This window comes from Lissotriton helveticus, chromosome 5_1 (assembly GCF_964261635.1).
Source record: "Lissotriton helveticus chromosome 5_1, aLisHel1.1, whole genome shotgun sequence".
Taxonomy (NCBI): domain Eukaryota; kingdom Metazoa; phylum Chordata; class Amphibia; order Caudata; family Salamandridae; genus Lissotriton; species Lissotriton helveticus.
This window is the reverse complement of record NC_136065.1, coordinates 1,550,079,102-1,550,093,374: the sequence shown is the minus strand read 5'-3', so window position 1 is coordinate 1,550,093,374 and position 14,273 is coordinate 1,550,079,102. Positions and strand designations below refer to the sequence as shown.

At 39.5% G+C, this 14,273-nt stretch overlaps 1 protein-coding gene across 1 annotated transcript in view; it reads left to right on the top strand.

The window, feature by feature from the left end:
• CNTN2 (contactin 2) overlaps nucleotides 1-14,273 on the top strand; it is a 323,201-nt gene that overhangs the window by 264,419 nt on the left and 44,509 nt on the right. Inside the window, exon 19 of the mRNA XM_078644632.1 lies at nucleotides 13,790-13,905. Coding sequence (XP_078500758.1) covers nucleotides 13,790-13,905 — 116 coding nt within the window. The remainder of the gene's footprint in view (nucleotides 1-13,789; nucleotides 13,906-14,273) is intronic.

The window sequence follows — 14,273 nt, the reverse complement described above, 5'->3', positions numbered from 1 at the left end:
CGCCGCATCAGTAAAGACTTTGGTAGAGAGCATTTCCACCTCCCAGTACAAAATCTCATCAGTCAAAGGCCCTCTTTCCCCACTGCTCTTATGCACTGTGGTGCATCAGAGTGCTTTATATATCAAACGTTTTAGGAAAGACATTGTCTACCGAAACAGCAATAAGTGATTCCAGAACCTATTGTAGCAAAATATGGGACACCTCTAATATCTGGAGAAGTATGCTGGAAAACTCCACCTTTAAGAATATTTCTGCCAAATGGACATTTGGAGACCATTCAATTTGAACTCGTTGACACTCTAGCATTATATATTGTATTGTATTGGGTACACTTTGGTTATATAATCCTAATTCTTCTATTGATTGCCAAAAACAAAGTATTCACTTTTCATTTCAAGATTACCATTAGAGCTGTTTGCCATGGCACGTATTGGAATGTACAATTCCCTTAATGTGTTGTGCAAAACAAAAAAAAGTAACATCCCCAGATACTTGAGACATATAAAGGTTTCCAAAATGTTTTTATTAAAAGAGGAGCAGACCAACTGTCCCTGCATCAGCCTTGTGGACTTTGTCCCAGGAGCAAAGATTCCCCATGGATATATCCGCTCACAGTACAAGAAGATAACATCTTTCAAAAATGTGTATTGGAAAATTTACAGAAGATATTTATTCAAACTCCATGTCACCTGTCTTCATCCCTCAACCACAGCGGTAAGTTCAGTCGGTGCAGAGACTACAGAGAACATAATGCCATTACAATTAGGATTAGATGCCATTACTATTGATCTCTGAGCTGTTAGATCAGAGCAAACCAGCCATTTTTATTTTTTTATTTTTTCCAAGATTGATCTACACAGTGCCCATAATTTAGTATGGACAAGACCAAGAGCTGAAAGTAATACTGCTTTTAACACAAGATACAGGCATTTGACTTTTTTGGTAATGCCCTTTGGCTTGCTTAATGCCCCTACTGCTCTTCAGCATTTTGTAAATTGTTTTTTTCTAGATCTTTTGGACACATACATCATTATACATTTGGATAACATTTTGATCTTTTCGCAAAATGTATACAAACAGCGTATACATGTTAAATAAGTACTCAGAAGATTGAGAGAACATTCACTTTTTGCAAAACTTGAAAAATGTCTCTTTCAAGTACCCGCGGTTGTATTCCAGGCGTGTCATTGTTCCAGAGAGGAATACATATGGAATTGAAAAAGTTTAAGGCCGTACGTGATTGGCCCCAACCACAAATCATCCAAGAAGTGCAGAGGTTTCCAGGTTCTCCAATTTCTATAGGCAATGTATACAAGATTTCTCTAAGACGGTCTGCCCATATCAAAATTCCCCAAAATGGAGAGGGGCAAGAATCTTAACTCCAAAACCCTTGAAGAAGCAGTTACTAATGCATCCATCCTCGGACATATCCAACTATTGAAAGCAGTCTTTTTTTTTGTAGAGATTGTTGCCTCTTCTTTCGTCGTTGGACATTTCTGTCACAGAAGAATCTGGAAACTGAAGAAATTCACCTAGAAGCATACCATTCTCAAACTTTAGCATCAGCAGAAATCAACTGCTCCATTTATGACAGAAAACATTTAGGGGCAGATGTATCATCACCATCATTTGCGATTCTCAAATAACGATTTTTTAGAATTTTAAAGATTCGTTTTTTGCGATTCCTTAAATGTTAGTGCAAAATTAAGGAATCGCAAATTTTGCGATTCCTTAATTTTGCGATGCGATTTTCTTCATACATCGCATTTGCCGATTTTTTTGTCACAAACGCTGCTTTTTTAGGAATCGCAGCATTTACGAGAAAAAAAACGGATGATACATCTGCCTCTTAGTGATAAAGGAGGCCCTTTCCCATTGGAGCCATTACTTAGAACGAACGCAATATTGTACTACCATTGGACTGATCATAAGAACCTGAGATATCTTAAGTCCATAAAATGCATGAATCAGGTCGCAAGACATGTTTGGGCACAAGATTCAGGGAACTTGGAGGAGATGGCATACAGGACAGTCGAAAATCCACACTTGCACTCGAGTTACTATATTTCCCAGGCTCATATGCTCAGTCCCAGCCACAAGAGGCACAGCACAATCAGGCACACTTCCAGGTCCAACAAAGTATTTCAACCCCACCTGTATAGGGTTCTCTTGTTTTGCGACAGTGGTTATTGTTTCTCTGCTTGTTACTCAGCTTGATCGACCCTTCACCTTTTTTGTTTTCTCCCTTTGTCGGTTTCCCTCTCCACTATGGGGTCCCTACCCTTTGTTGTGAATAACTGCTTTGTTACCCTCTTGTCAGTTTGTCTCCTTCTCTAGGCCTCCGCTCTTCTGGTGCAGCGGAGGTTTCCGTCTTCAGCTCCTATGCATGGTCTACTACTTAAAGTGTCCTCCCTGCTTCTGCAGGGAAAGTTCTGCCCCTTATTATCCTTATGTCTAATGTTTATTCCATGTTGTCATCCCTATAGTAATTGTGTTCTCTCACACTTAGATGTAGACCATGATAGCCTTGACATGGCCCAGAGATGTTGTGCTTCCGAAAGCTGTTCTGTGTTTTCCGAATAATAGCCTGCAGGAGTGTGTCTCACGCTTTCCCTCCTTACCCCTTTTTCCCCTTAGCCCGGGTCTTCTTTACCATCCTTGGTTCAGTGCAAGGGGGTAAGTCGACCTCTATGGGGAGATAGAGGGCTTGGCCTTGACATCCATACACTTGAATAATTGTGTTCATGACAACTGGTAGGGGAAATTTAAGGGAGGAAAGGGGTATGAAGGGTAGGGTTTGAGTCCTAAAAGGTCCAAAAAAGGAAGATGCCAGAGGAAGACCCCATTAAGCTCTTTGTCCTTTACCTGAATATTTTGTAGGAGAGGTTATCTATGTGCAGGAAATTTCAAGAGGTAGGAGGGTTTCAGATAGGGGTGCATGCTACATTGCACCAGTAGCCAATAGGATTGGATTTATCCCTTCAGTCGGATTAGGAGGTGGCTGGGGGAGTGAAGGGCTGATGGTACGATTGAAGCACTTGGTGAAAAAGAATAACCTGCAAGGAAAAACAATCATGTGATCTCATAAACCTAAGACAGAAAAACAATCAAAAGCCACAAAAGTTGTGAGCTACTATACTAAGGCCTAAACAAGCACATATTACACCACTGCCTCGGCTGTGCATTTATGGTGCTACAGCATAGCATCCATAAGCCATTAGAAGTTGCCAATACTTTCCTCTGCCTTATGCTCAAATACAATCATAAGGTTTTGCAGAGTGGCAGCAGGTTTGTCATTAGGATTGGTGATTGCTCCTCCAAAATTTAGGTGTACTGTATTTGAAAAAGTGACTAGCTGATAACAATAACCTGTGTTTTCAGCTCTAGGCTCGAAGGTGCAGCTGTCTGCCGGAGCTTTTGTCAAAACTTTTCTAAGAAATATAAATGAAGTCAACTTCAGAAGAGGGTTATTTTTGGTGTATCATTCCACCTTCTACAGAGTGCTTCTATTGCAATGCACGAGGAATTTGTTTGCATTTCTAAACTAGCAGAAATCATTTCACTTTCTGTCACATTAAATCCTTATGTCACCCATTGAGTCAACACAAATGTAATTTTCAGGGTGAGTGCAAGCCTGACCCATGCATGGTCTTTTAACTACTCTTCTTATTTACATCAAGAATGCTTTTCTGAGGCCTTGCAGTTTAACTCATTTTTCTTTTTTAGAAGCCTGACAGCTGCTCTTAAAATTTCCCTGTGGCCGAGTATTCCTTTTTTAGGTTTCACCTGCACAGCGCTTGTGCTGAGACTTGTGAAGTCTCTTGTATTAAAAAAAAACTTAAAAGGGGCTAGGAACCCACCCATTACTTACCTTGACTTATCATTAGTTGAAAACAACGTTGCTCTATTTTCCATGCTTCTGATTGGTCAGCAATCTGTCTGCTTCCATTTTAAATGTCTTTCTGCTTAGCATGTCCATTCCGTGGAGCATGGCCAAAGTACAGCTTCAGGTCAATGGCCAGTGACCAGTGTCCTCCCTCTGGATTCCCACCACGAAAGGTACTTTAAAACAAAATTGCTATATTGCACTCAATATGAGTGCATCTGCAGGCCATCTCTCTCCTCCTCGGTGCTCTCCCCACATCATTGACTAGCATCCTCTCCGATTCGTTAAATTTCATTTCTTTTTTTTTTTGTTTAGTAAATTTTTTATTAGGTTTTCAAACAAGAGAGAAACAACAAATGAGTACAAGATAAAAAGTCATTGAAATATCATAGTAAACGCAATCAATATATACAAATTAGAGAATAGTAATTCAATCAAATATATATATGGTGTTTGAAGAAAGAGAGAAAGAAAAGGAAAGTAGAGAAGAGAAAGATAGGAAAAAGAAAGGAAGACAGAAAAAGGAAAAAGAGAAAGAAATGTATGATGTGCAGTAATATTAAGGGAAAAAGAAGAAAAGATTCATGCATAGGAGAGTGTGAGGATAGATAAGTAGTGAAAGAAAGCCAAAGAAGATCTGATTTTATCTTATGAGAAAGAGAGGAGGGAGAAACAGAAGCAATTCTATGTTCATCGCAAATAAAATTCCACTAAGTCAGAAATGAAATATTTGAATTGTCTTTCCAGGAGGATAAAATAACTTTAAAAGCTAATGCAATAAAGAGATCAAATAATCTAGAAGGAGGAGATGTAACAGCAACATTAGGTGATAAAGAGCCAAGAAAAACAATTTGTATTGTTAAAGTAGTAGTAAAATTAAACACTAGCATGCAAATATTCCAAACAGAAGTCCAAAAAGAAAAAACATTAGAACATTCATAAAGAAGGTGTGTGAGTGTGCCCGTTTCGGAGGTACAAGACCAGCATAAAGGAGATGATGAAGGTGAAAATTTACAAATAGTAACAGGAGTAATAACAGCTCTTTGATAAATAAAATACAAAGACTGAGTTATACGAGCAGCAGCAGAAACTTTAAATAATTTGGACCAAAGTTTGTCCCATGTTGCAATAGATAATGAAAAGGACAAATCAGTTTCCCATGCAATCTCAATTGAAGATTTAGGTCTTTCAGAAACATTTGACATTAGTAATTTATACACAAGGGCAGCTTTTGGTCTGTGTATTGAAAATAAAGAGTATAAAGGAGTAGAGGGTGTTAAAGATGGTGTGATATGTGAAAGGGACAAAGTATTTAGGTGAGACTGTATGGCATTATCAATAAGGACATATTCAGTAAAGAAAGAGTCAGGTAATTGGTAAGTAGTTTGGAGGGTAGAGAAAGGAATAATAATAAAATTATACAAAAATTGGAGAACCAAAACAATACCCTTTTCTTTCCAATATTTATAGTAAAATGATTTACCTTTAAACTTGAGGAATTTATTAAACCATACACATGAAGATAAGAAACATTGAAGAGGGGTAAAACCTTTAGAAAAAGTACTGTACAGTAGAGATCGGGAATATTTTAAAATAGGACTAGTAGATATAAAGGTACAATTTGACATAAAAAGTATCTGTTGAAAAGAAAAACCTTTCAGGAGGGAGCTTTCAAAAAGAACCCATTTGGGAACAGGGTTGTCCATAAAATCATAGGCCAGTGCGAAAGATTGTTTAAGCAGGAAGGCAGAATGGTAGGTTGAAAAATCTGGGAAACATACACCACCTTCATCTTTAGGACGTATAAGTTTATGTAGGGCAATTCGCGGGTGTTTATTGTTACAAAGAAATTTAGTACATATAGAATTAATTTTGGAAAAATGAGTATTGGGAATTTTTATAGGAAGCTTAGATAGGGTATACAAAATATGAGGAACAATCATCATTTTAATAGTATCCAACCTGCCCCACAATGAAAGGTACAAGGAAGACCATATGAGAAGGAGTGATTGGATCTTATCAAATAATGCAGAAAATGTGAATTTAATGGTGTCACTAAGAGAGGACGAAAACCAGATACCAAGGTATTTAATTTTTGAGGGGCACCAAGCGAAATTAGTGTCATGAAACATAAATTGATAACATGTAGCATTTAGGGGTGAAACTTCTGTTTTAGAAAGATTACGTTTATATCCAGAGATACTGGAATATAATCGTACTTCATTTATAAAATGAGGGAGAGTCAGTAGGGTTAGACATATAAATGAGGGTATACAACGGTAACCACGCATTTTTTACAACGCGGTACCGTTACCACGCTACTTTTACCACGCAAGTCGTTACCACGACTTGCGCTGGGGGGCGCTCCAGGATAGTAAATAGTTTAATTTACTATCCAACTCCTTTCCCTAGAGTCCACGGGGACTGGAGTTGGAATAGTAAATTAAAAAATTTACTATCCAGCTCCCCTCCACGCAAGTCGTTGTAACGACTTGCGTGGTAAAAGTAGCGTTGTAACAGTACGCGTTGTAAAAGTACGCGTGGTACCGTCATACATCCATAAATGAGTATATCATCAGCATATGCAGATATTTTAGATTCAACAGAGCCATGCTTGAAACCTGCAATCTGGGAGTTAACACGGATGCGTTCCAGGAATGGTTCAAGGCATAAAATAAAAAGGAGGGGGGAAAGGGGGCAACCTTGCCGTGTGCCTCTTGATAAAGAAAATGGCCTGGAAAATTGATTATTAACAAAAATGCTTGCTCGGGGACAGGAATATAAGAGTTTGACTTATGAGATAAAAGAAGGCCCTAAACCAAACCATTGAAGAGTCTGAAACATAAATTGCCAATTAATACGATCAAATGCTTTTTCAGCATCCAAGGACAAAGCTGCAAGAGGAGATTTGTAGTGTTTGCCATAGGAAATAATGTTAGCAAACATGCGGGCATTATCAGATGCCAATCTGCCCTTCACAAATCCGACTTGATCAGTTTTAATCAGGAGGGGGATAATGGTGTCAAGACGAGAAGCAAGAAATTTTGCAAAAATGTTACAATCATAATTAATTAATGAAATAGGGCGATAATTTTTACATAGGGAGTGGTCTTTATCAGGTTTGGGAATTATTACAATTAAAGAATCCATAAAGGAGCCAGAAGCTTTTGCATCTGCAATGAAGGAATTAAAAAGTTGAAGGAGTTTAGGCACAAAAATAGAGTGGAAAGAATGATAGAACTCAATAGGTAAACCATCAGGTCCAGGGGCTTTACATTTTTTTAAGGCTTTGACAGCAGTAAGAATCTCTTGAGAGGAAATGTCTTTATCTAACATGGTAAATTCATCAGGGAGAGATGGAGGGGAGGGCAAACCAGAGAAAAAGGCTTCCAAATTTATTTTGAGTAGTGGGAAAAGTGTCATCAGAGTAAAGGGATTTATAATAATCATGAAAAACCGCAGCAATATCCTCATCCGATGAAGCTAAATGTTTAGTGGACTCATTCAAAACGGGGCCAATAGTCTTACGTTCCGATTTTACTTTTAAATAATTAGCTAACATTTTTCCAGCCTTGTTTTGTCCACCATGATATTTAGATTTAACTTTAAGCAAAATATTACATGCTTCAGTTGTGCCAATTTCTTAAGTTCAGTTTTTGCCTTAACTAAATCATGAAGAGCATCAGAGGAGCGGGAGGTAAAATAAACATGCTCTAAGTCTTTAAGTTTATGTAATTGATCTTCATATTTCTTCTTCGAGGCCTTTTTCTTCTTAGAGACAAAAGAAATGGTAAAGGCCCGAAAGGAAGCCTTAAAGGCATCCCAGTTGTTAGGAATAGAAGTATCTGATGGGTTATTAAATTAAAAAAATTCTTCAATAAAAGAAGACGCTTCTGTAATAAAAACTGATCTGCCAAAAAAAAGGTGTTAAGCTTCCAATGACTAAAATTAGAGGAAACATGTGTAAGATCAAGGACAGCATATACAGGGGCATGATCAGATATAAAGATAGAGCCAATTTCAGATTTATGGATAGAGGGCAATAAAGATTTACTAGTCAAAATACAGTCAATTCTGGAACGAGTATGATGAACATTATAAAAATATGTAAATTCACATAAATCAGGGTTAGATGTCTTACACATATCATACATTGGACGAGAGGCAATGGCCGATTAAAAAGCTTTGTGGGTTTTATCGGGATGAGATTTACATTTGGACAATCTGTCTGAAAAAGGGTCTAGCCATTGGTTAAAATCACCTGCAACAGTACTATTAGGGCAATCAATCGAGGAAAGAAGAACCTTAATCTCATTCCAAAATTTGGGGTCAGGTTTAACAGGACCATAAATATTCAATAAGACCAATGTTTTATTTTGAACAACAATCTTTGCCATTACCCATCGCCCATCAGTATCATTTTGTGTAGACAAAATTTGCACTGCCAAAGCCTTGTGGAAAAGTATAGCAACACCACCTTTTTTATGGGAAGCAGGAGAAAACACCACCTGGCCTACCCATTGTCTTTTCAGTTTAAGAGATTCAACATCAGTACAATGTGTTTCTTGAAGAAAAGAAATCCGAGAATAAAATTTTGACAAGTGAGACAGTACCTTTTGACGCTTGACTGGGTTTCCAAGACCATGAACGTTCCACGTGACAAAATTACACATAATGGAGGGCATGGAAGATAAGACATATTCGGAGTTGACAAATTTCAGGGATGGAACTAAATGAAGAAACACACCACAAAAGAGAATTATACATGGAACAAAATACATACAGACCTACATTACCAAGGTATAAAAATAAGTACCATAATGCAAGAAAGGATAAGATAATAGAGAAAAAAGAAGAAAGGACAGAACAGAGGGGGAAGAAAAGAGAGAAGTTAAAAATAGAGAAAGGCGTGCACAGATCAAAGCAGGACAGCCAGATCTGTAAGAAGAAGAAAGAGCAATGACAAGGGAGCATAGTGACGCGAGGCAAGACCGACTACATAGAAAACAACTAGGGGGTAGAGCGAGAGGAGCCTTGACAAGTAGAACAGGGTGGATAAGAGAGGTAGATGAGAAAGAAGATACGGAAATAAGAGGGAAATAAATACGCAATTAGATGAAAATGTAGAAAGAGAGAAGCAATGTTTCAGAAAAAATAAATCAGATAAACAAAGAGATATCGTAAGAAATAAGAACTAACAGAAGATCAAGTGCTAGTGTCCATTCCAGTGGAAGGAAAGGACTGGAGAAACAGTTTAAGTTTTCCAGGATCCTCGAAGGTTCGAGAGTGGCCATCATGAGTAATCTTGCAGAGGCATGTGTGAAGGATACCATATTGAATGTTGAGAGCTCTAATTTTGGCCTTAGGGACAAGAATTCTTTTCGACGTGCATTAGTCGCATTAGAGATGTCTTGAGAGATGAAGATATTGTGACCAGACCAAGTGAGACGACGTCGTAGTTTAACAGTTTTCATAACAGTCATAAGTTCAGTAAACTCCAGAAATAACATAATAATTCCTCGAGGTCTAGCAGGATTGGAAGTAGGGCGACCCAGACGATGAGCTCTCTGAATGTTGAGGGGAGATTCAGAAGCTGGTAGATTGAGAAGTTCAGGAAGAAATTTTTGGAGAAATAGAACCATATTAGGACCTTCAACATTTTCCGGAAGACCGTATAAGTGTAGGTTGTTGCGACGATTACGATTTTCCAAATCCTCAGCATGAAGTTTCAATTTATGAATTTCCATTTCAAGTGCAGGAATTTTAGTGGACATATCCTGTAAGTCACTTACACGTTGCTCCAGGTCTAATACTTTACTCTCCATAACAATCCATCTATCCTCTATCTGTTGTAATTTCTCATTTGTGGCAGTCATGAAGGGTTGGAGGCCTCGCACCTCATCCGGGTTAGAAGATGATGAGATAGGTGACGGGGGATCATTCTTCTGCCTTTTAGGCTTTGTGCCAGTTACAGAGGACCGAGCCGAATGTGACTCATTTGCCATTGTAATAGATAAAGGAGATAGGAGATGATACACAGAGGATGTGCGCAAATGGTATGCCTCAGGAGAAGTATCGGTACAAAGGAAGAGAAAAATTCATCCACACTTGGTAATAGAGAAATCAATTCTCAAATATCCCCCGCTAGCCTGCTAGGAAAATATGTAGGGAGGAATGGGCTCAGCGGTCAATGAAGACGGCCGCCCACTCCCTTAAACAGAACAGCGAAAAGCAAGGCTATGGGAAGGGAAAGTGGTGTAGCCCAAACCGCCACACGAAAGCAAAATGCTATATATTTAGCAACGTTAGGAAATTGCAAGTGCATTCCAAAATCCTGAGGGAAGGGCAAAATTTCCATGCAGAAAAAGCGCACATTAAAAAAAAAAAAAATAGTACCTGAGAAGTATCAAGGTGGCATCCAATTATAGATAGTTAGGTTGCAAGGCAAATAAGGGCAACAGAGAGGAGGAGTACGTTGTGTCGCAGAGGAGATTGTATGCTGGGGAAAAATGAAAGAGCCATTCATGGTTTGCAAAAAGGCAGCATTCAGTCAGCAATGAAGGCATCCATGCTTGCAAAAGTAAAGGAAGACATTTAAACCCCAGTAAAATCAGCAGCGCTGAAGAAGGAAAGCCTCAGATGTTACCTGGCTGAAAAAACGCGAGTCGGGCGGCACAAAATGGCGGCTGCTCGCAGCTGAGGGAGAACAAGCAGGAGCCGTTGCGGTGATACTGGAAGATAAAAAACGAGCAAAAAGAAAACAAATTGCTCACGGCATGTTCCGATACTAAATTCCACTGTTCCGGTGGGTTAATTGGTTGAGGAGACGGCTCTTCGCCGTAAGCGAGTCCCGCAGACGAGCGGAGCTTACAGGGAAACCGCCATCTTGCGGTAGCGCCGAAGCTACGCTCGCCGTTAAATTTAATTTCTAATGTACTTTATGCCAGTGGCTTTGTGCAAGTGTTTTTTTTTTATTGGAGTCTCCATATCGTGTTCAGATCTTTGTTTGGGCGGGTCTTACGCTTTCTCTGTGCAAGTGTTTATTTTAAACAGCATTTTGTTGCAATTATATTGCACTTACAGTCAGGAATCCTGACTTCGGAATGGGTGAGTCATGTTCAAGTTTCGTGTCAGTGGCTCTGTGTATGCGTTTATTTTGGTATTTGCTGTGTGGGAGTTTATTTATTTTCCCAGTATTATTTTTCAATGTAAACTGCACTGCTGTGCAACATTAAAAAAAAAACATTGACAAAGCCAAAAGATTTCACATAGGCGAAACCAATTGCCAATGCCGGTCTTAATTTGCGCTGCCAGCAGGGCTGACTCATTCTTTTTTGTAGCTTATATCGACTTATCTGCCCCTCTGCCAAAGCACAAAGGGGCATATTACCAAGGGCCTTTTCGCCGCTTTAGCGCGACTTTTTCCCGCTAAAGCGGCGAAAATTTCCTCGCCCAATTAGCAAGCTGTCGCTAATACCAGTTAGCGACAGCTTGTAGGCGATAGCGAGCATTTTGGGTCCCGCTTTGCATGTCAGCGATAATTATCGCTAATGACATGCAAAGTGGGCGTGCCAAAATGTTAGCGACTGAAAACAGCCGCTAACATCGCTATCGCCTATTACCTACAAAGGCGAAGTGATGGAAATATTCGCGCTAAGCGTGAATATCTCCAAAAGCTAACGCCTGCTAATACCAGTTCTTAGCCATGTTATCCAATGGGAGGTGGATAACATGGCTAAGAGCTGTTTCACGCTAATGCGTGAATATCGCTGTATTGTCAGCGATATTCACGCATTTCGCCTGATTTTTATCGCTTTTGAGATAAACCTTGCTAATAGCAAGTTATCTCAGCGATAAAAATCGGTCAAGCGCGGCGATAATAATTTTGCCGCTAACCCTACTTAGCGATAAATATCGCTGTTTGTAGGTAATATGCCCCAATATTTCTTTTGATTCTATCTTCAAGACTAGTATATCTCCACGATAATGTTGCTTTCATGTCTGTGTCATCGAAAAAAAAGCAGGACTAAGATTAAAGTCCCCTGCCTATCATACGTTTGTTTCTATAGGAAGACGTGCAGGACTGTAATTAAGGCTCCCTTGCTATACAATCTTTACTTCACTTGGTTGGATAGCAAGTGAGCCATCACTATAGTCCTGCTTTGTGTCTTAGTAAACAAAGACTGCATATCAAGGAAGCCACATTATTTTCTTGCTCTCATTTCTGTCATAGAAACAAAATCTGACTATAATGAAGGTTCATTTTCTACTGACTTCTGTTTCACATAGAAACAAATACAGTACTATGATGAATTCCAGCTTGCTGCCTGACCTTTGCTTTACTCTATGGGATAGCAAGGGTGCTCTCGAAGTCCTGTTTGTTTTTCTATGTGAAAAGATGGTCAGATTGCAAGGAAATCTTTAATATAATTTGTTTATCTTTCTATGTCACTGAAATGAAAGCAGGATTGTAGAAAAAGCTTCCTGGCTAGCCTGACTTCATTTCACTTCTTTTTTCAACTTTGCTTATACCAAACAGGAACACATGGTTAAAGGCACTCAATGGAAACTTGGAGTGCATCTGTTGTATTTAAAAATGTGTTTCCTTTTACAAGGGAAATGTGGGGTATTTCTTAGAACTATGCCTACAGATTAGCTATTTGGCAGCGCAAGCTGATTAAAGCTGTTGTTTGGAAAACAGTATAAATCACAAACATGCAAACTAGCACTCTTCTCTTTATTTTACTTGATTAACAATTCATCTAAGTGTGATGCAGTGTACATAAGCTTAGTGATTAGTGGCTGTTGAGGTTGTTTATCATGTTTAGATTGTTATATGATGTAGTTTGAAAAAAAATGCCATGTTTTAAACTCGCCTCATTTGTATCAAGATGTGATAATGCCTAGGTAATACCAGCATTGTCAAGGCAAATATGTCTGGCTTTCATGAGCTAACACGTGCTAATACCATTTATTCATTGCTTAACTTGCATGTATTAGCTCAATAAAGCTACACCCTTTGGCGTTGTCAGTATTTGTTAGCATCACACTTCATACCCCTCTTGTGTGCTTTCTAATCTCTGTAAATAACAGAAATTGTTATTTAAAAGGATGGAAGGCTTAGTTTTCCTTGCCAAGATTCTGACTCATGATTCTACACATTTTAGCAATGAGTATTCAGCACACTGATCCTTGATCCAGGGGCGGCTGCATCAAAACGGGGGGTAGGGGGTGACCTCTCCTCCATCCTCATTCTGCTGCACATCGGAAGCGTCCAGGCTCTCAGACTCTCCCAGCCAATCACATGAGCATAGTGATTGGTTTGAGCAGCCTATTAGACTGCTCTGGCAGTGCCTGGGAGCCTGGGCATGTTTTCCACTGGGTTGTGCAACACAGCCAGGCGGAGAACATGCTAAATGCGCATGACTGTTTGGCCTACCCAAGAGGTTATGTGCACTTAGGGAATTCAAACAACTCCTCACTCTGACAGTAGTGAGCCCCGCCCGACCTGGTTCCAGTCCCGCACAAAAAAATAAAATGATAATAACATCTTGTCATTACCATTTCATTTTTATCGTTTTCACTGCTCAAATAGTAGTGGGGCGATGCTCCTCAGCCTTAGCGGAGCAGCCGCCACTGCTTCCTGCTGATCTAAAACTCAGATTCCAAACTCCTGGGTTTCTGAATGTGGGCTGATGCATTTTCACTATGAGGACTAGTGTGGCCTTCCTCAGACATCCTCTGACAAGTGTTGTGCTCTCACTACCCCCAGCAGGAATAACGCATCCCCCTAAAGGGATGCAGCATCAGTATGGCACAGGTGGCCTTGGCCTCAGTCTCTGTTAGAACAGTGATAAGTGTGTCTTGGTGAGTCATCAGCACCAATCTCTCTTGTCTCCCAGAACCCCGTGTGGCTCCCAGTGACGTGAGCGCCAAGGCGCTGTCTGCGTCTGACATGGATGTTACCTGGAAGGCCGTGGAGGAGGAGGACATCAATGGAGTGCTGCAGGGCTATGAGGTAAGTGAGTTGAAGTTATTGGAGTTGTGAGCCCCTGTTTTAGCATTTCAGTCAGGTGGTCTGGTTTCTTTTCAGTATGCATGTTTGCAGTAGGCGTGTGCAAAATGTTTGAAATTTTGGGAAAATTATGCATAATTATGTGAAATGCAAATCTGTCATTTAGCACTATATTTTAGTGGGAAAAAGCTGTTTGCATCAACTTTTGCACTAAATAAATAGCACAAAAACACAATTGCAGTGAACAACAGCAGTTTGCTTTCTGAGTGTTTGTGTTTTTACCGTTCTCCCTTGTTATATATCTACCATGAACAGCAGCATAATTACATAATCGGCAGAATTTGGGGAATTTTGCGTAACAAGCCTAAAAC